The 19379-nt window shown below is 46.7% G+C and overlaps 1 protein-coding gene across 2 annotated transcripts in view; it reads left to right on the top strand.

Moving 5' to 3' along the window:
• The window catches only part of CCBE1 (collagen and calcium binding EGF domains 1), a 227679-nt gene extending 216121 nt beyond the window's left edge, over window positions 1–11558 (top strand). For both annotated transcript variants that reach the window (XM_081253027.1, XM_081253028.1), the window contains exons 7-11: window positions 2062–2182; window positions 7610–7749; window positions 7830–7865; window positions 8609–8644; window positions 11117–11558. In XM_081253027.1, coding sequence (XP_081109153.1) covers window positions 2062–2182; window positions 7610–7749; window positions 7830–7865; window positions 8609–8644; window positions 11117–11350 — 567 coding nt within the window. In that variant the 3' untranslated portion in view covers window positions 11351–11558. The remainder of the gene's footprint in view (window positions 1–2061; window positions 2183–7609; window positions 7750–7829; window positions 7866–8608; window positions 8645–11116) is intronic.
• The last annotated feature ends 7821 nt before the right edge of the window (window positions 11559–19379 follow it).

The raw sequence follows: 19379 nt of genomic DNA, 5'->3' as shown, positions 1-19379 counted from the left end.
CGAACCCATGTCCCCTGCATTGATTGGCAGGCGGATTCTTAAACACTGCACCACCAGGGAGGCCCCCAACTCCACGGTTTTTCAAATCAACATTCAATTCTATATTTCTTGTCACCAAAAGCTGTAGTAATTTGGAGTTGACATAAGCCTCAGAGGGAGAACTTGCACAATTACTAATTTAGCACTCTGTGCTGATGCTGAACCCACAGAGCACAACTCTGTCACCGTGGCAGTTGGCCACCTCTGATCACAAACAGGTGGTAGGAAACTCTCTCCACAGCTCAGATCCGAAGATGGGTGTAGAGCCTTGGAGCGCTCCACGGGCAAGGATGAGATATCCACAGACCTTCTCGTAGCTTGCATTGCCCTCTGGCCAGAGGGTCCCCAAGCAGGGCCTCGTCCAGGAGGACGTGGGCGACAAATGCAACTTGCTTCAGAAAATCGCAGTGATACTTGGTTTCTGTGGGACTCCAGGATCCTGAGTGAATCCTCTGGGGGTAGCTCTGAGCCTCAAAAACACAGTCTCCACTGGATTTTTTTTTTTTTTTTTTTTTTTTTTTGCCGTACACGGGCCTCTCACTGTTGTGGCCTCTCCCATTGCGGAGCACAGGCTCCGGACGCGCAGGCTCAGCGGCCATGGCTCACGGGCCCAGCTGCTCACGCGGCATGTGGGATCCTCCCAGACCGGGGCACGAACCCGTGTCCCCTGCATCGGCAGGCGGACTCTCAACCACTGCGCCACCAGGGAAGCCCTCCACTGGATTTTATACCCCTGAATCAGCTTCCTGGAAGGAAGAGACTAGAACTACCATTTATCAAGCACTTAGTACATTTCAGGTCCTGTGCTGGGCACCTGATACACACTACTGGTGTAATCCTCACGTCTTAACGGTGGGCGTTATCAGTGAGGAAATGGACATTAAGAGCGTGCAGTTCTTACCAAGGGTCTCCCTGATTCCTGACCTCAAGGAATGCAAAGGTCATTCACGTGTGTGAGCCCTCTGGCTTCCCCTAGAATGAGCTCCTGAAATCAGAGAGAGAGAGAGGCAGGGAGCCACGGTGCCTTTTATGACCTTATCTCAGAAATTACACACCGTCCTCTTGTCATTTTCTATTCATTAGAAGCAAGTCCCTAAGCACAACCCACACTCAGAGGGTAGAAGATTAGCCTCCACCTTTTAAAGGGAGGAGTGTCCAAAAAATTGTGGACATATTTTAAAACCATCACAGTCACTGTTTCCCAAACACCTGAGCGTACACGTGACCTGTAAGTCATATTTTCCATCCTGGCTCCCAAGGCGGAGATCTGTAAGAGCCGGGACCATGTCTTGTTCACTGTTGTTGCCTTAGAACAAAGCACAGGGCCTGGCACGTAGTAGTTTCTCAAATATTTGAGACATGAGTTCTTAATAAAAGTCTGAAACAGGTAGATTGTATTAATTATGATGCTAATGACTCTAATGATATCTAGGCACACTGGAACTGATCCAGATTCACCCACTAACCAACCAGTGGAGTGATCTTGTACAAGTTGTTATGACTAGAAGGCCTCCGGGTTTATAAGGAGGACCTCTACAGTCCGTCTGCCCTCTGACTGGCTCGGATAAAGGCGTATGCACAGGGGCTTCCCTGGTGGCGCAGTGGTTGAGAATCTGCCTGCTAATGCAGGGGACATGGGTTCGAGCCCTGGTCTGGGAGGATCCCACATGCCACGGAGCAACTAGGCCCATGAGCCACAACTACTGAGCCTGCGCGTCTGGAGCCTGTGCTCCGCAACAAGAAAGGCCGCAATAGTGACAGGCCCACGCACCGCAATGAAGAGTGGCCCCCGCTGGCCACAATTAGAGAAAGCCCTCGCACAGAAATGAAGACCCAACACAGCAAAAATTCGTTAATTAATTAATTATTTTTTAAAAATGACTTAACTCATCCATTTAAAAAAAAAAAAGGCGTATGCACAAGACAAGGCTCTGTGGCCTCTGCAGACCACACAAGCGCAGGGCATTCCCTGGCAGTGGAGCCGTCCGTGCTTCCTGACCCAGGTTCCTCTTCTCTTTGCAGATCGCCCTGCTACCCAACAGCGCTGCGGACCTGGGCAAGTACATCACTGGTGACAAGGTGCTGGCCTCAAATGCCTACATTCCAGGACCTCCTGGCCTGCCTGGGGGCCAGGGCCCCCCCGGTGAGTATGAAGAAGAGTGTAAAAGCATAGACTGAAAGCAAATAGCATAAAAGGGTGATAGGCTCACCAGCCAGGGCCTGCCAAGAGCTCACGTTTAGCTGGGGGGTGGGACAGAGTTTTGTAGCTCCCGTGGACGGGAGCAGAAGCCGGGATCCAGGGAGTCCCATGCCCGTGTGCCAAGAGGGCCTCGGGGAATTGGGTCAAGCCTGAGACACCCTTCTAACCAATAGTAATCAGGGAGAAAAAAGGCATTGTCCTGGGTTTGGACAAGATTCATAAAGATCATCTTACGTTACAGAGAAACAAAATGAAAACTATTTTTAACACTAACATATATGAACGTAGGATGGCGTAATGAACTCCTGTGGGCTCATCACCCAGTGCCAACACCTTATGGCCAGCCTCAGTGCCACTCTTGCCCAATCCTGTCTCCTCCTTCCCCTGTTATTTGTGAACACACTTACATTGATCTTTATTTTGATATCCATCTCTGTGTTTTCCTTTAAAAGTCAATCTCATTGAGATACAATTCTATACAATAAAATGTACACACTGAAGATACAGTTGGACGAGTTTAGACAGATGCATACACCCTACGTCAAGCACTTACTAACCACCACCCTATATCTGGTCTACATCAAGGTGTAGAACATTTCCATCAGCCCAGAAAGTTCCCTTGTGCCCTTGGCAATCTACATCCTCAGCTCTAGGCAGTCACTGACCTGCTTTCTATTGCTGCAGTTTAGTCTGTTCTACAGCTTCATAGAAAGGAATCTATTCCTTCTGTCTGGCTTCCTCCGCATAATGTTTTGGAGATTCACCCTTGTTACTCTGAAGAAAACCCCAAATACCCTATCATTCCATCAGGCAATACACAATGAGAACTTTAAAAAATAACAACAGGATGTTTTCTGTTTTATTAGGAGTCCCTCCATAGATAGATGAATACTTTTTTTTCACACCAGTGAAGGAAATGCTATTAGTGTTAACAAATGACTCTAAGACATGGATGTCTTATCCCTCATGCTCATCGCTTAGCAGTGTGCTAGGTGTTGTGAATGACCTCCTGATGTTCTAACGAGGATGACAAGACACATAAAGTGAAAGCAAATAGAATAAAAGAGTACCTGCCTGCCCCCAAGTAAAGTATGCAGGTACTTCCTGCTGTGGAAGCTTAAAGAAGAGAGAGATCACTGTAGCCTGCAGTGGTCAGGGGACTTGGGGTTTGAGCTGGACCTGGAAGAACATGAAAGGTAGGATTGGTTCAAGCACAAAGGACACGGCAGATTTTAGGCTGGAAGGTCAGCAAAAACAAAGGCTCAGAATGCTTCCCAAACTCTATGTTTTCTTCTCCACTTACATCTTCATCTCCTGGTTTCCATCAAAACCCAGGTGGCCTGGGTCTCAGTCTGTACAGAGACCAAGAACTGGTCCAGGACTTTGGTTTCTCCTCTCGTTCATTCTTGTGGCCTCTGGGTCATGGTTGAGTTTTCTCCAGCAGATGCCACACCCAGGCAGCCTCTTGCTGCTTCTAAGTAGACTTGGGTCTCTCCATACAAACTGACTGTTTGCACAGTGTTCTCCATCCTTCTCTAAGAGAATGTTCTCACTCTGCTTCCCTGGAGGAAGTTCATCCCCCCAGGCCAGCCTACCTGTCACTTCAACAAGGACAAAGTAGGAACAGGGGAGCCACTGGCTTCTTTCTTCTTCTTCTTCTTCTTTGTTTTAACATCTTTATTGGAGTATAATTGCTTTACAGTGGTGTGTTAGTTTCTGCTTTATAACAAAGTGAATCAGCTATACATATACATATATCCCCATATCTTCTCCCTCTTGCATCTCCCTCCCTCCCACCCTCCCTATCCCACCCCTCTAGGTGGTCACAAAGCACCGAGCTGATCTCCCTGTGCTATGCGGCTGCTTCCCACTAGCTATCTGTTTTACATTCGGTCGTGTCTATAAGTCCCTGCCACTCTCTCACTTAATGAATGACTTCCTAGCTTTCCTTTCCAGTTCTGCCGTCTGGTTTCTAGCATGGTTTGAGCTGTCCAGGGTCCTTGCTGGAGCAGGGAGTGATTGAGGACTAGCTTTGGCAATGGGCTATGCCCTTGCTTTCTCCTCCAGTCCTTACTCCTTCTCTCTCCTTACTTCTAGCATCATAGTTCGTGATGCCCTCAGTTGAGATGTGTTAGGGCAACTAGAGAGATAATAAGATTTCTCTTACCCTTAACTAAAGTTCCAGTCCTGGAGTCTGTGATAAATCACAGCCTGGGCCACCAATACAGGAAGCTCTACTAGGCTGGAATCCTTTGGCTTTGGTGTTGAGGGAGTGGCTGCTGTTCTGTGACCCCCACTGTTCCTTTATAAGGTGCTGACATTTGTACATCAAAGCCCCACAGTTTAAAGGCACTTGACGCAGTGATCTCTGAAGTACATTGACTGTGTAAATGAAGGTGAGATATTACCTCTGGCCTGTCCTTGTGCTATCGGAGGTAAAATGTTTAGTTATAAGAGGGATCTGGTCCCCTTCCCAGATGAACTCTTTCAGGATGTACCTGGAACCAGCATTGAGAGTAGGGCGTGAGAGACATACTTGGATGGAACATTGACTGCCTTTTATGTTGGCTCAATTATTTCGTGAGCTACAAAAGACGTCCCCAAACGTGATAAGTTTGAAGTCTTTGTTTTGTTTTGTTTTCCGGTACCTGAAAGCCATTCCATCCTATCACTGTGCTCTGCCGATTGTAGGAGCCGCGTACGATCAAGAAGTAATTACTGTATGCGTTTGAAAGAGAGGAATCATTATAGCACTAAGGCATACATTGCTGAGGAATAATTACAGCACAGCAATCAGCCCAGCCTCTTCATTGCAGTCGTTTGACACGACGCTTTTACTAAGCAGCCTTCTCTGTACCTGGGCCTCTCTGAGCGTGTGCTGACGATTAAGATATAACCCATGCCCTCATAAAGTTGACAGGCTAAAATGGGTTAAAACACAATATCCTTCCCTATGCAAAAGAATGAAGTTAGACTCTTGCTTTACACCATATACAAAATGGATTAAAGACCTAAATGTAAGACCTGAAACTATAAAACTCCTAGGAGAAAACAGGCAAAAACTTTCATGACATTAGATTTGGCAGTGATTTCTTGGATATGACGCCAAAAGCACAGATGACAAAAGCAAAAAGAGACCTGAAATTCCCTCATCTGTTCGGGCAAGCTGTCTATTCCTCTAGCTCCTTTAGCATACGTTGTGATTTTAAAGTCCCTGCATGATAACCTTAACATCTGGGTCGCCTCTAAGTCTGATTCTGTTGATTGCTCTGTCTTGAATGGGGGCTGTTTAATGGGGAAGGGGGTTGGTTTTTGTTTGGTTTTTGGTTTTTTATAATGTGCCTCAAAATTTTGGACTGAATGCCAGATACCATTCGGAGAGGAACAGTAGAGACTGGGGGACAAAGTATTAATCCTGGAGATGGGTATCCAGGCTGCTAGCAAGAAGCATTGGGTCGATCTAATGAATAACTGAGCCAGGTTTGCGTGTGTTCTCACTGTCTCTACCTCTAGTGTTCCACAGTCTTCAAGTTTTCAGATTCCTCCGATGGTAGGATACCGTTACTCTATGTTTAGTGGGGGCCTAGGGTGCCGGTGGGTTTTTCTCAGTAGTTCTCAGCTTTCAGCAGCCCCTGCACAGCTGTGCCGCTCTGAGCTCCTCTCTCCACGTTCTTGCTGTTCTCCAGTGGGAGACTGCTGTGACTTACTACTCCGAGGTACAGCTGTGGAGCTCAAGGATGTTTCGGTTCTCCTGGTCCAGCTGCAGCCCTAAGCATGACCTGGGCATCCAGGCATTAGGGTAAGGCCTTCTCCCCACCTGTGGCAACCCAACTCTGGCTTGTATCCGTGGTGTATCTTGAGCCGGAGAGTTTGCTGCCCCTCCTCTAATAGGAATAGCCGTCCCCCCGGGTCCTGCAGGAGATTCGCTGCCCCACGTCAGTGGCTTGAGGCTTTTGCCCCAAACGGTTGAAAGTAGGAAAGTTACACAGTAAGACTTGTTCAGAAATAATATTCATATAGAGGTGTGAAGAACAGGTGAGGGATGAACAAGACTGATGGGAAACAGAAGGACTAGCTGTGAGGCAAGAGTTGAAGCAAATAGGGCTTCCCTGGTGGCACAGTGGTTGAGAGTCCGCCTGCCGATGCAGGGGACACGGGTTCGTGCCCCGGTCCGGGAAGATCCCACATGCCGCGGAGCGGCTGGGTCCGTGAGCTGTGGCCGCTGAGCCTGCGCGTCCGGAGCCTGTGCTCCGCAACGGGAGAGGCCACAGCAGTGAGAGGCCCGCGTACTGGGAAAAAAAAAAAAAAAAAAGAGTTGAAGCAAATAAAAGGAAGGGCTACAATGAAGAGTAGGCCCTGCTCACCACAACTTGAGGAAGCTGGCGTGCAGCAACAAAGACCAACGCAGACAAAAATAAAAAATAAATAAATTAAGAAAAGAAAAAAAGGAAGGGCTAACATAGATTTTTATTTTAGTGCCTCAGTGTGTGAGGTGCTACACCAAGTGGTGTGTATGTGTATCTAAAGTCTCATTTAATGCTCAGAACTGCTCTGTAAGGTAGATTTTTTTTTTTTTTTTTTTTTTGCGGTACGCGGGCCTTTCACTGCTGTGGCCTCTCCCGTTGTGGAGCACAGGCTCTGGACGCGCAGGCTCAGCGGCCATGGCTCACGGGCCCAGCCGCCCTGCGGCATGTGGGATCTTCCTGGACCGGGGCACGAACCCGTGTCCCCTGCATCGGCAGGTGGACTCTCAACCACTGCGCCACCAGGGAAGCCCTGTAAGGTAGACTTTTATTAGCCCTGCTTTACAGATGAGGCACTAAGGTTCAAAGAGGTCAAACAGCTTGTCCGAGATTTAGAGGCAGGTCCCTCTGCTGCTGAAGCCTGGACACTCACCACTCCCCAGCTGCATTAACTACCGCCCTGCGGTGACGGGGGGGTGCCGAGGAGCAGATCGTTGTGAGACGTTAAAGAAGTGAAGTGCACAGAACTGGTCACTGATTGGATAAGGAGCTTGTGCAAACAGGGAAATCTATAGGAAGACTCAAGTTTCTGGCTTGAGTGGCTGGGGGACTGGAGGTCCGTGAAAAGAATGGGGAAGTCTGAGTCACTTCGCTGTACACCTGAAACTAACACAACATTGTAAACCAACTGTATTTCAATAAACATTTTTAAAAAGAATAGGGAGGGCAATTTCTGGTCGTGTTAAGTTCAGACTGCCTATGGGACATCTCAGTGGAGAGGTCAGAAGGCAAAGGTCAGAGTGGGAAGAGAAGTGACTGAATGGGGCTCCTGGACTCTCTTGTCAGTCAGCCAGGGCCCTTGTCCTCCTCGCGGGCTGTGGACTAATGAGGTGTTCTTTGATTGCAGGCTCACCAGGACCAAAGGGGAGCCCAGGCTTCCCGGGTATTCCAGGCCCTCCCGGGCAGCCCGGCCCGCGGGGCTCAATGGGACCCATGGGACCATCTCCTGATCTGTCCCACATTAAGCAAGGCCGGAGGGGCCCTGTGGTCAGTATTTCATCAGACCTCCCATACGTAGTTGGGGAAGGCATGTTCCTTCTGTTAAACTAGGTCCCTTTGTCTTGTAGGGTCCACCAGGTGCCCCAGGAAGAGATGGTTCTAAGGTAAGTCTTCTGAGGGGTCCTTACAAGGCTTAGGTTTCTCAGTTTCCACCTACTGTGCAGCCATCACGTAAAGCTCAAGCACAGTTTGTTGTCCCCTTTTTGCATGTGGCAAAGTTGAGACACAGATGCACTTTTTGTCCCCAAAGCTGGGAGGAGAATCTAAAAAGCCATTTTCCTAAAATACAGAACAACCGTAATAACAAAAACAACCACCGAAACCGCTTCTAAGAAAAATTACCCCATAAATGTTAAACAAGCCTCCTTGCTGTCATGGTAGCGTGGGTTTTTCTCGTTAGCCAGTGTTACTTACTTGTGGGGCTGTTTTGTGTGTGTTCCCATTTCTTTGTGGTGTTTAAGTCAAGAACAGAAGTCCCATTCTGTGCAAGTGGGTGGTCCCACTCTGAGGGCTGCCTGCCACTTGCCTCATACAGAAGTCAGTGTGAGTTACTTTAGAGGCCTCTAAGTTATCCCACACACTGCCTGGAAATACCAGCTTTCCTCCTGTCAGATCTGGTTGGAAAATATATGGCCTTGGGGGAAATCAAAATGAGAGGCACTTGACTCAAAGCAGCTCGGTTCAAACCAGCGATCCCAAGTGTGCAGCTTCAAGCTTAACGTTTGTTTCCCGTAGGAAATATTTTCTGTTTTGTGCAGGGAGATGGTAGTGGTGGGGGTCTAAATAGAGACTGGGGTGGTGGCATCCGTGTTGTCCAGAAAGCTAACCCTGACCCTTCTGTTCTTAGGGGGAAAGAGGAGCACCTGGCCCCAGAGGGTCTCCAGTAAGTAGCACCGCCTGTCCTGCTTCCCCAGTGCAGTGTGCTCAGGGCTGCGGCTCTGATGAGCCTGTAAGTTGGTCTCAGGAGCAACAGCCAGCCCCTTCCAGCTGTCGCTCAGCTTGCCCACAGAGAACTCCATGGTTAGAAGCAGAATCACAGAAGCCTTTAGCAGCCGGTTGGGTTTTCCTTTTTTTTTTTTTTTGCTGTACGCTGGCCTCTCACTGCTGTGGCCTCTCCCGTTGCGGAGCACAGGCTCCGGACACACAGGCTCCGCGGCCATGGCTCGCGGGCCCAGCCGCTCCTGCGGCATGTGGGATCTTCCGGGATAGGGGCACGAACCCGTGTCCCCTGCATCGGCAGGCGGACTCTCAACCACTGCGCCACCAGGGAAGCCCCTGGGTTTTCCTTTTGAAAATTCATTTCCTATTGTTGTTTCTTTTATCATAGCTAATCTTTACTTGGAATGTCTTCTCTTAAGATTCAAAACCCCAGTATGTCGTGAGTCTGTTTCCAGGTGTGTCTTACAACATCTGAAGGAGCTAGAAAAGAAATCTATGGGGTTAAGTCATAACTCTGAACGTTTAAGAATTTAGCCACCACTAGAACCCTAGCAGGTTGGATGACCATCCTCTCCAGAAAGCTCAGACATGCACAGCTACTCAGGACCATTGAGACAAAATTAGCTGGATTGGATGTATAGTGTCTGGGAGATTAAAAATAAAAATTAATCGTATCCAAAAGCACAGATGGGGCTTCCCTGGTGGCGCAGTGGTTGAGAGTCCGCCTGCCGATGCAGGGGACACGGGTTCGTGCCCCGGTCCGGGAAGATCCCACATGCCGCGGAGCGGCTGGGCCCGTGAGCCATGGCCGCTGAGCCTGCGCATCCGGAGCCTGTGCTCCGCAAAGGGAGAGGCCACAACAGTGAGAGGCCCGCGTACCACAAAAAAAAAAAACAAGCACAGATGATTCAAGCAACCCCATTGCTTGTGAAGAAGTCAGTATCACTTCTGAAGAAAGACAAAGATCCTTGACCTTAGAGGTAGGAGGTCTGAGATGCCATCTCCACTCTTCCACCTGTTAGCTCTCTGATCACGACCATGTCACTTAGCATCCATCTCTGGGTGTCCATCCCCTAATCTGTGCAATGCAGGTGGCATCTGAACTGCCACACCTCAGGTGATCATCCACTGATGTCAGAATGCTCTCCGTACAGCACTGAGTGCTTTGCAGAGTTACGTAAAAGCTGCTGTCCTGCTGCTTGGTAAGGTGGTGGCTTCAAAGCAGGGGTTGCGGAGGCTGATAAAGACTGAAGCCCAGAACACGCATGTTCACACATTATTTTCCCATGTTCCACACAGCACTTCATAGAAATTAAGGCTTAGTAAATAGTTTATAATGACAAAAGGTGTTCAGTCAGTAGAAGAATTAGGAAGCCTTCGTTTGGACCTTTCCTGATCAATGAGGAATGGACGCCTTTACCATATACTGAACTTCATTTAAATTACAGTTATAGGGCTTCCCTGGTGACGCAGTGGTTAAGAATCCACCTGCCAATGCAGGGGACATGGGTTCGAGCCCTGGTCCAGGAAGATCCCACATGCCGCGGAGCAACTAAGCCCGTGAGCCACAACTACTGAGCCTGTGCTCTAGAGCCTGTGAGCCACAACTACTGAGCCCACGTGCCGCAACTACTGAAGCCCACGCGCCTAGAGCCCATGCTCTGCAACAAGAGAAGCCACTGCAGTGAGGAGCCTGCGCACCGCAACGAAGAGTAGCCCCGGCTCGCCACAGCTACAGAAAAGCCCGCGTGCAGCAACAAAGACCCAACACAGCCAAAAATAAAACTAAATAAATAAATTTATTTTTTTTTAATTGCAGTTATAGTCATCCATCCTTATAGACATTTTAATAATTTCATTTTTTAAAAGATAACATTTAAAAATGTGTTATGCTACATGCACTATACATGCATGAACTCATTAAACCCACGCTTATGAAACCCTACAGAGTTAGGACTATTATTATCCCCGTTTTACGGATGGGAAACAGAAACCCAAATCAATTAAGTAACTTGCCCAGGGCAACACGGCTAGTAAGTGGCAGAGCTGAGGTTCAAACGCAACAGAACCGCAGCCTCTTAACCACTACTCTCTGCCTTCGTAAGTGTCTTCCAGGGTTCTTTGGAAAGTAACCTAGGAGGGTTATTCTCATATTCTGTCATTTTACTGGATTTGATAGAGCCTAGAGCTACGAGAGGTCAGCGTGTCACCATAGCTCATCCGGGAGCTGAAGGAATAGAAGGCAGAATCCCCCAGGCTGTTGTAGTCCTTATGTCTCGTCCCTTTGCGACACAGAGTTGACTTAAGTAGTTGCCAGCAAGCAGCAGGACAGCAGACCCCGGACCCCACGGAAGCCATCAGTCGGCCAGGGGTTGGGTGTGTGGTGGTCTAGCTTTGACACCTCTCTCCTGCGCAGGGACCCCCTGGTTCTTTTGACTTCCTGCTGCTCATGCTGGCGGACATCCGCAACGACATCGCCGAGCTGCAGGAAAAGGTGTTCGGGCACCGGACTCACTCTTCAGCAGAGGAGTTCCCGTTACCTCAGGAATTTTCCAGCTCTCCAGAGATGATGGACTTCGGCTCTGGAGATGACAACCCCAAAAGAACTGAGACAAGAGACTTGGGAACCCACAGAGACTTCTATACTTAGCACACGCCGACATCTTCACGCCAAAGGAAGAGAAGTGTTCGCCTGCAGTGAAATCATCCAAAGAACAGAACAAAACACCACTGGAGACCTAGAAAAGATACGTTCTTTTTCTCTTTTTTTTAAACTCTTTTCCTTTCTTCTCCGTACTTCTTTTATTCCAAACACTATTTTCAGGCTAGATGTACTAAAGACAAGAGGGAGGAAATGAGTGATTTACGTGCTTCCCCTGGAGAATCTGCAGTGGAACTTTTCTTTGACTTCCTTATTTTCCAGGGACTTCTGATTTCTGAATCAGGTACTCTCACAGTGTCTTAAAATTTGGCAGACTATCAAAAAGGGGGAAATGGCAAGGTGAGTTCTAAGAAAATGTGAGTTTACTTATTAAAAATAATAGATATGTGGGCTTCCCTGGTGGCGCAGTGGTTGCGATTCCACCTGCAGATGCAGGGGACACGGGTTCGTGCCCCGGTCCGGGAAGATACCACATGCCACGGAGCGGCTGGGCCCGTGAGCCATGGCCGCTGAGCCTGCACGTCCGGAGCCTGTGCTCCGCAACGGGAGAGGCCACAGCAGTGAGAGGCCCGCATACCGCAAATAATAATAATAATAATAATAAGAGATATGTGTCCAAAATAGACTCTTACACCTCAGTGTCAAAATTAAATCAAATTAAATGAATTAAGTCAAATTAAATCAAAATTTTCAGTGAAAAGGGGGAGATGACAATGTATATTTATCTTGGTGGATAATTCTTTTTCCTTGTCAATCTAACAGGTTTAAAATATTCTGTCGTCTTATCCAACCTTGTTTCCTAATTTTGATTAAGGAAAGGAGAGAAGGAGTGGAGATTAGAAAAGATGGAGAAAACTTACAGTCCCATGTTGACTGTCCTATAACCTGCCACATACTAACACTCAAGATGTGAGTTAAGGGTTCATACTACGCTTATCTATAACTGTCCTTTTTGAAGAAGAAAATTACTGTAGCTGTAGGAATAAATTCCATTTTCAAGACAAAAAGTACGTGAATGCAGTGCCCTGGTTCACATTAGAACAGCGGGCTCCCGGTTTGCCAGGACATTTGAAAGCTATCTGATCGAATGAGTGAGCTTGCTTAGTAAACCATAGGTTATTTGTTAAATAAAGGTAACTGACCCTTAGGGAGAGGTGCCGAATTCCCTGGCTGTGACCGGGTGCCCGCCAGGTGCCATTAGGCTGTGATCCAGGTTGAATTGGTGTACAGTGGGGCTCAGGCTGGAAGAGGCTGCCTGCTCGGGTTGTTGGCCATGGGGCAGGAGAACCTTGGGCAGGGGACCTGCTGCATCACAGAGGCAGGTAAGTTTGCTGTCTGTGGGAATTAGAAGCCCTTGTCAGGGGCCAGCCAAGCTTGCCAGCGTGTTGAGACTAACACATAATTGAAAGATTTCTTGGATGAGGGAGGGGAAACACAACAGTTTTCCTCCTTTGCTAAAAACTTCCTCCCCTTTTTTCCTTAATTTTCCATAATTTAGTCCAAGTTCCAGTTCTTGCAGGTCTTCTTGATTTCCCTTCCTTGGCAAATACAGGAAGCAGCTGGAAAAGTATGTTCCCAAACCTCCCCTGGAGTCAGTGTTTGCTGTTACACTTCTGGGTCCCAGAAGGACACACATTCCGGAAAAGGCTTTCTCTGGAACCACAGGAGCACGAGTGCTCAAGGGAGGGGCAGGAGCATCTGCCACTTTGTAATATTGTTGGGGAACCTCTTGGTTTTAATGGGCAGCTTACAGGCTCCTTCAGGTTCACTTTGTGGCTTTGTCGTTTGACACCCAGAATGACGTTTCATCGACCTGTTCAGGAGACCTTTGCCCTTATATTGAGCTTCACAAAGGACCACTGTTACAACTATTCTTTGCTCATGTTCCCATTTCCCACCCTGCAGTGTCTCCATGACTTTCTGGGTGGTTTGTGTTTAATTTTCTTTTTCCATCTCCTTTTAGCCTACATCATTTCACTGTCCTGGGAGAGCTTGTTTAAAGACAGCCACCGTGGGTGTTTATATTGCCACTTTTCAGTCTTTCTTCAGAACGATAGGAAGGGCTTGTGTTTGCAAATCTCAGGTGACACCAGCCTTCCTTCTCTCGTCCCCATCCTGTTAGAAACACAGGGCTCCAGTCAGCCAGCCGGTGGCTGAGTTTTTCACCAACACTTGACTCCGCTGTCTCTTACTCACTCAAAGTCCCCGGTGACTGTCCACCAAAATGTTACAGCTGAAAGCAAACGCATCCTCAGTGCTCCTTTTCTAGGATCTTTCCTGCCCCCCTTCAGCCTCTCCGGAGTCTAATCTTCACAGCAGAAGCCCTCGCCAGCCACAGGTTCGCAGAGATGAACTGAGCAGCTGTTGATTCCTATCTGGTATATATATTTAACGTTTGCCTGCTTGTGGAACGCAGTATTTAAAGTGTGTGGATGGATGAATGCTAAAAAAAAAAAAAATCATGCACAGGCTCTATGAGAAATGATGAGGTTCATCTTTGATTTTTTTTAATGAAGAATTTAATTACCTTTTTAACAATGAACTGTATGTAGAAATAGAATTTTCTTCTCTGTTGTTGAGTACTCATAAAATGCAACGAAATTGCATGTTTAGCCAGAGGCTAGGGTAATATATTAACAGAATTAATGGAAGGTGGTAATATCTGGGATTTGCGAGGCGATTCTGGATAAGATTTTCTAACAAAACACACAGTAACCTGTATTTTATCATCTCAATCTGCTGGATCAAGTCAACTTATAAAATAATTATTTATCCTCAGATTTTCAAAACTTGGACTACTACCATAGGGCTAAATATGTACTCTGTTTGCCCAAATTATATTTTTCAAAGATGAGACATAATAAGGCATTGTTATCCCTAATGTGTCTTTTAGCTATGGGTGGAAAACCAAAGCTTCACTGTCTAAACAGGACTTCTGCTTAGAACCTAATGGAAAAGGATTTTGGGGGTAGAGGGCATAAAATTTGCTAGTTTTGGTAATCCACTTCATGTGTCATGGGGAAGAAAGGTCTTTTTACACTCCTCAAGTCTTTCCCAGAAATGCTGGCTTCAATTTTTTGCACCCTGATAACTAGAACTTAGAATAGGACTTCATAGATTGCTTCTGTTTCGGAAAGCAATGGGCATAAAACTCTCCTGTTCAGAATAGTGCAAGGAGGGGATACATTTTAGTTTAAGAAAATCCTCCTCCCTTTCCAATTCCACAGGGAGAATTATAAGCTTTATGATGCCAAAGCCTATGGGGATACAAAGGGAATGCTGTCTTGTCTCTCCTTCTGTATTAATTCTAACACCTGCCACAGAATGAATTGGTCAACTAAAGTCATTTCTACCGTATAAACTCAGGCAAGTGTGTTCCTAGCCAAATAGGTAAATGACAAATGCACATTGGCATCCAGGGGTCGGGGGTTTGTTACTCCACCAGATACCAGGTGAAGGGCCCCCAGGTTCTGGCCATGCTCCCTTTCTAGGGTTCATACTACTGTCGGCCTCGTGAGGCCTGCTACCAGGCATACAGGGGGAGGATATTCTTCGTGACTGGGCACCAGGCATCTCCTTGGGGTGATAGCAAACCCCTCCTCGTACTTCGAGTGTCCCTCCCCCTCTCCCCACTCCATCCTGTCACAGAGCAGCAGTATCACCTTAACATCTTTCAACTAACCTTTCCTGAAAAGGAAATTTATTTGCAGGAATCCAGGCCAAACAACTAGAAGAACAGAGCCATCTAAAGTTATTAATAATGAGTTCAGGAAATAGATGAAATCTGTCCTGGCACCATCAGCATGCATGTTTCACAACAAATCAAAAAATAATTTTCCATTTGAGGAAAAAACACAAACATGACCGTAATTGTTAACGCATAAAACCTTGGACTTCACATGCTCCTGCAACAAATATTACTGCTTTAGGGATATCATAGAAAAAAGACCCTTTTACACATCCCCCAGGGGCCTCAGCGTCCTTTATGAGATCCCCAAAGCAAGCACCCTGGGGAACTCCATGTGTGTCGTGACTCTATTTTTATTTCCAGTGGCTAGTCATATACTTCAGTAGCTATGTTCATTATTTATAACAGGTCCATATTAACAGTTGAGCTAGTATTCAATTATGGATGTGATGCTATGAAATACTTTTGATAAGATTATATATGCCTAATAACAAAGTTATTTTTCTTATGTGGTTGTATTGTGCTTTATCCTGATGCTCAGTCCTGAAGAAGTAGTCTATTTATCAGATGGCTACGAGGTGATGGAGAGACATGTTTCCCTGAGGAGCCAGAATCTGCCTTCTGGGTGGGCCACCTCCTGGGGGAGGTTGGGACCTCCTGAGGTCCCAACATTTGAGTCTGAGTCAAGGTCTGAGGGCCCGGGTTCCACTGAAGCTGAGTCTCAGAGGCCCACGTCCCCAGATGGGGGGGATCCTCTGGGACCCCTGTGGTGGGGTTTTCAAACCAGAAACTCTGGGGATCATTGGAGATGCCTTAGGGGGAGGCTTGTGAGGGTTCCACGTCACACGCCATTCTCCCTCCATGTCTCTGTGTCCCTGTGCCTTCCCATGGCATCCTCCTTTCCGTGTGTTCTGTGTCTCTGTTTTCTCTTCTTATAAAGACACTACTTACAGGATGAGGACCTACCCTAATCCATTATGACCTCATCTCAATTTAATTATATCTGCAAAGACCCTATTTCCACAAAGATCACATTGAGAGGTACTAGGTAGACATGAATTTTGGGAGGACACTATTCAACCCAGTACAAGAAGAAAATGTTCTCCCCAGCCATTGACTCTTGTCACCTGGCTTATTTCCTTTAATAGCATTTTTTCCAATCTGAAATTCTTACTGGCTCCCTTCATTCAAGACAAGTTTATTGAGGGCCAAGGATAGAGCAGTGATAGTACAAAGTCTCTGCTGTCATGGAGTTTGTCTCTTGGTCCAGGAAGACAAACAGATCTGTGTTTTAGGGTTCTCCAGAGAAACAGAACCAATAGGATATATATATATATATATATATATATATATATATATATATATATATATATGGGTGGATGGATGGATGGGAATAGATGTGTATGTGTGTGTGTATGTACACAAACAGAAAGACTTAAGGAATTGGCTCATATGATTGTAGAGGCTGTCAAGCCTTAAAACTGTAGGGTAGGCTAGCATCCCGGAGCCCCAGGGAAGAGCTGATGTTGCGGTTTGACTCCAAAGGCAGACTCCTGACAGAATTCCCTCTTCAGGGTCAGTGTTTTTCTATTAAGGCCTTTGACTGATTGGATGAGGCCCACCCACATTACAGAGGGCAATCTGCTTTACGCAAAGTCTACTGATTTAAATGCTAATCTCATTAAAAAAATGCCTTCACAGAAACATCTAGAATCACGTTTGCTCACATATCTGGGTACTGATACCAAATACTGGGCCTAGCCAAGTTGACACATAAGCCATTATAATATGTATCAGTATTAAAAAGAACTATGGGGGAATATTAGGTAGGGTAGAGGAATAGAGTGCTGGAGGGTGGGAGTGTCTATTTTATGTGGGATCTTGTGGAAAGACCTCACCAACAAAGGGGTTGTGAGCAGAGACCTGAATGAAGGGAGAGGTGAGCCATGTGGAGATCCTGGGGGAGAATGATCCACACAGGACCCTGAGGAGGACCTGCTTGGGGTGCTCAAAAAGTAGCAAGAGGTCAATGTGGCTGGAAAAGAATAAGCAAGGCGGGGGGAGGAGTGGTAGGAAATGCCTTGGAGAGGCAGCCAGAGCCCAAGTAGAGCCTTAGGACTTTGCATTTCCTTCTGGACCCGTGGAGGGTCTTTGAAGGGGCAAGGGTGGAAGCAGGGGAACCCATTGGGAGACTATTGAAGCAAGTTCCTTGTTTTTTGACTGTCTCCCTCTGTGAGAACTTGCTGCTTGTCTGGTGTCTGCTCCCTTGCTAGACTAGAAACTCAGCGGGCAGGAACTTTCTATTTCTCTCTGCTGTTTTCCCAGCATCTTCCACTGTGCCCAGTATACAGCAACATTTTATAGCGTATTTGATAGAATTACACATTTAGCCTTCCCCAAACCCTATAAGGTAGGTACTTTTATTATCCTTCATATATAGAGAGGTAAAATCGCTTGCCCAGGGTCACACAGCTAAAACAGTTGTAACAGAGCTGTATTTCAAAACACATTAATTCACCATCTGATTAATCCTGTAGGATACATATAACTCAGCCACCCAGCCCACATTCTCCCCCAACATTGGAGTCAAACATGACTTCACAGAATGGGTTTCCATGGTGCAGAAGACCAGGATCACCATTTGCTTCCACGATGCAATTTCCTAATCTATAAAGAATTAACCTTTCTGACCTTCTGATATGAGGTGACCGGCAAATGCACACAGACTTAACATATATTCTCAAGGTAATGAAGAAAGACTTACAAAACAATTATAGTGACTATTATGTAGTGTTGGATATGGCCCAAAGATAACTGGGAGTTAAGACTCAAAAAGAAATACAATAGATTAAATAACACATTATCTAATAGAAGGAAACATGCTATTTTTCAGGAAAGATTTTTTTTTCTAGAAGGAATATATCAAATGAGTCTTTATCACTGACCTACATACAAAACCATTTCTTTATAAAGCTTCATGGTGAAAGTGAGGGAGCCTAAGAAAGCATGTTTTCGTTCAGCTGTCAGAGGGGTTAATTTCATGCTGCAGGTATATGTCTGATGGGTGAACTTAAGGAAAGGGTAAAGCTTAGACTGCCTTGAGGAGTAACCAACCAGATCATAAGATCAGCAGCTTTCACGGGACTTCCCTGGTGGCGCAGTGGTTAAGAATCCGCCTGCCAATGCAGGGGACACAGATTCGAGCCCTGGTCCAGGAAGATCCCACATGCCACGGAGCAACTAAGCCCGTGCGCCACAACTACTGAACCTGCGCTCTAGAGCCCACATGCCGCAACTACTGAGGCTGCGCTCTAGAGCCCGTGCTCTGCAACAAGAGAAGCCACTGCAATGAGAAGCCCACTCACCGCAACGAAGAGTAGACCCCGTTCGCCGCAACTAGAGAAGGCCTGTGGGCAGCAACAAAGACCCAACACAGCCAAAAATAAATTTAAAAAAAAAAAAAAAAAAAAAGATCAGCAGCTTTCAAATGTTTTGACATTGACCCACTGGAAAAATACACATTTTACACACTGACCCAACACTTACAATAATTGAAACAAATTTCACAAGATTTACCCCTACTACATATGATGCATTCATATGTTCTCTCTATGACTGCATTTTTTTTTTAAATCCTGGTCGCAAGCACTGAATTGATTTCATGACTTACTAACGAGTGGCAGCCCACAGTTTGAAAACCGCTTGCTTAGATCACTTGCGTCTCAAACTTTATTGTGCATATGGATCAGCGGGGGGACTTTACAAAAGTGAAGATTCTGATCCAGTGGTTATGGCGAGATTGGGGTCTGAGATTTGCATTCTAACAAGTTCCCAGGTGATGTCACCCCTGCAGCTCCGTGAACCACACTGTGAGTGGCAAAGACCCATCTGCAACACAGGAGTATCTTCTCTGAGCTTTAGATGGGAGCAGGAGAGAATCCGATTAATTTAGGACTCTGACAGAGAGTCAGGAATGCACATATGGCTATTATATCTCAGTAATGTAATCCCTTGTGCCTGCTACTGTGTTAAAGAAAACATGGCTTCCCGGGGAAATGGCACATCCTAAGATACCGTCAAATAAAACTTACCTCGCCATTAACGTTTTATGAGGAATCAAGTTGAAAGCCAGCTGAAGGGGAAAGTAAATGTCTGGAGGGAAAATGGAGACCCTGGTGGGGAAACAGGAGGGTGGCAAACACAAGCTTTGTGCAGGTTGCTGTTACTTGGGAGGCTGGTTCCCAGAGATGGGAGGACAGAACTGAAGTCCACGCAGCCGGTCGACTCAGCTGAGCTGGATTTGCCTCCTGTTCCCACGCGGCGTGGTGT

This window comes from Mesoplodon bidens (genome assembly GCF_964165515.1).
Source record: "Mesoplodon bidens genome assembly, chromosome: 13".
NCBI classification, from domain to species: domain Eukaryota; kingdom Metazoa; phylum Chordata; class Mammalia; order Artiodactyla; family Ziphiidae; genus Mesoplodon; species Mesoplodon bidens.
This window is presented reverse-complemented; position numbering and strand designations above follow the sequence as displayed.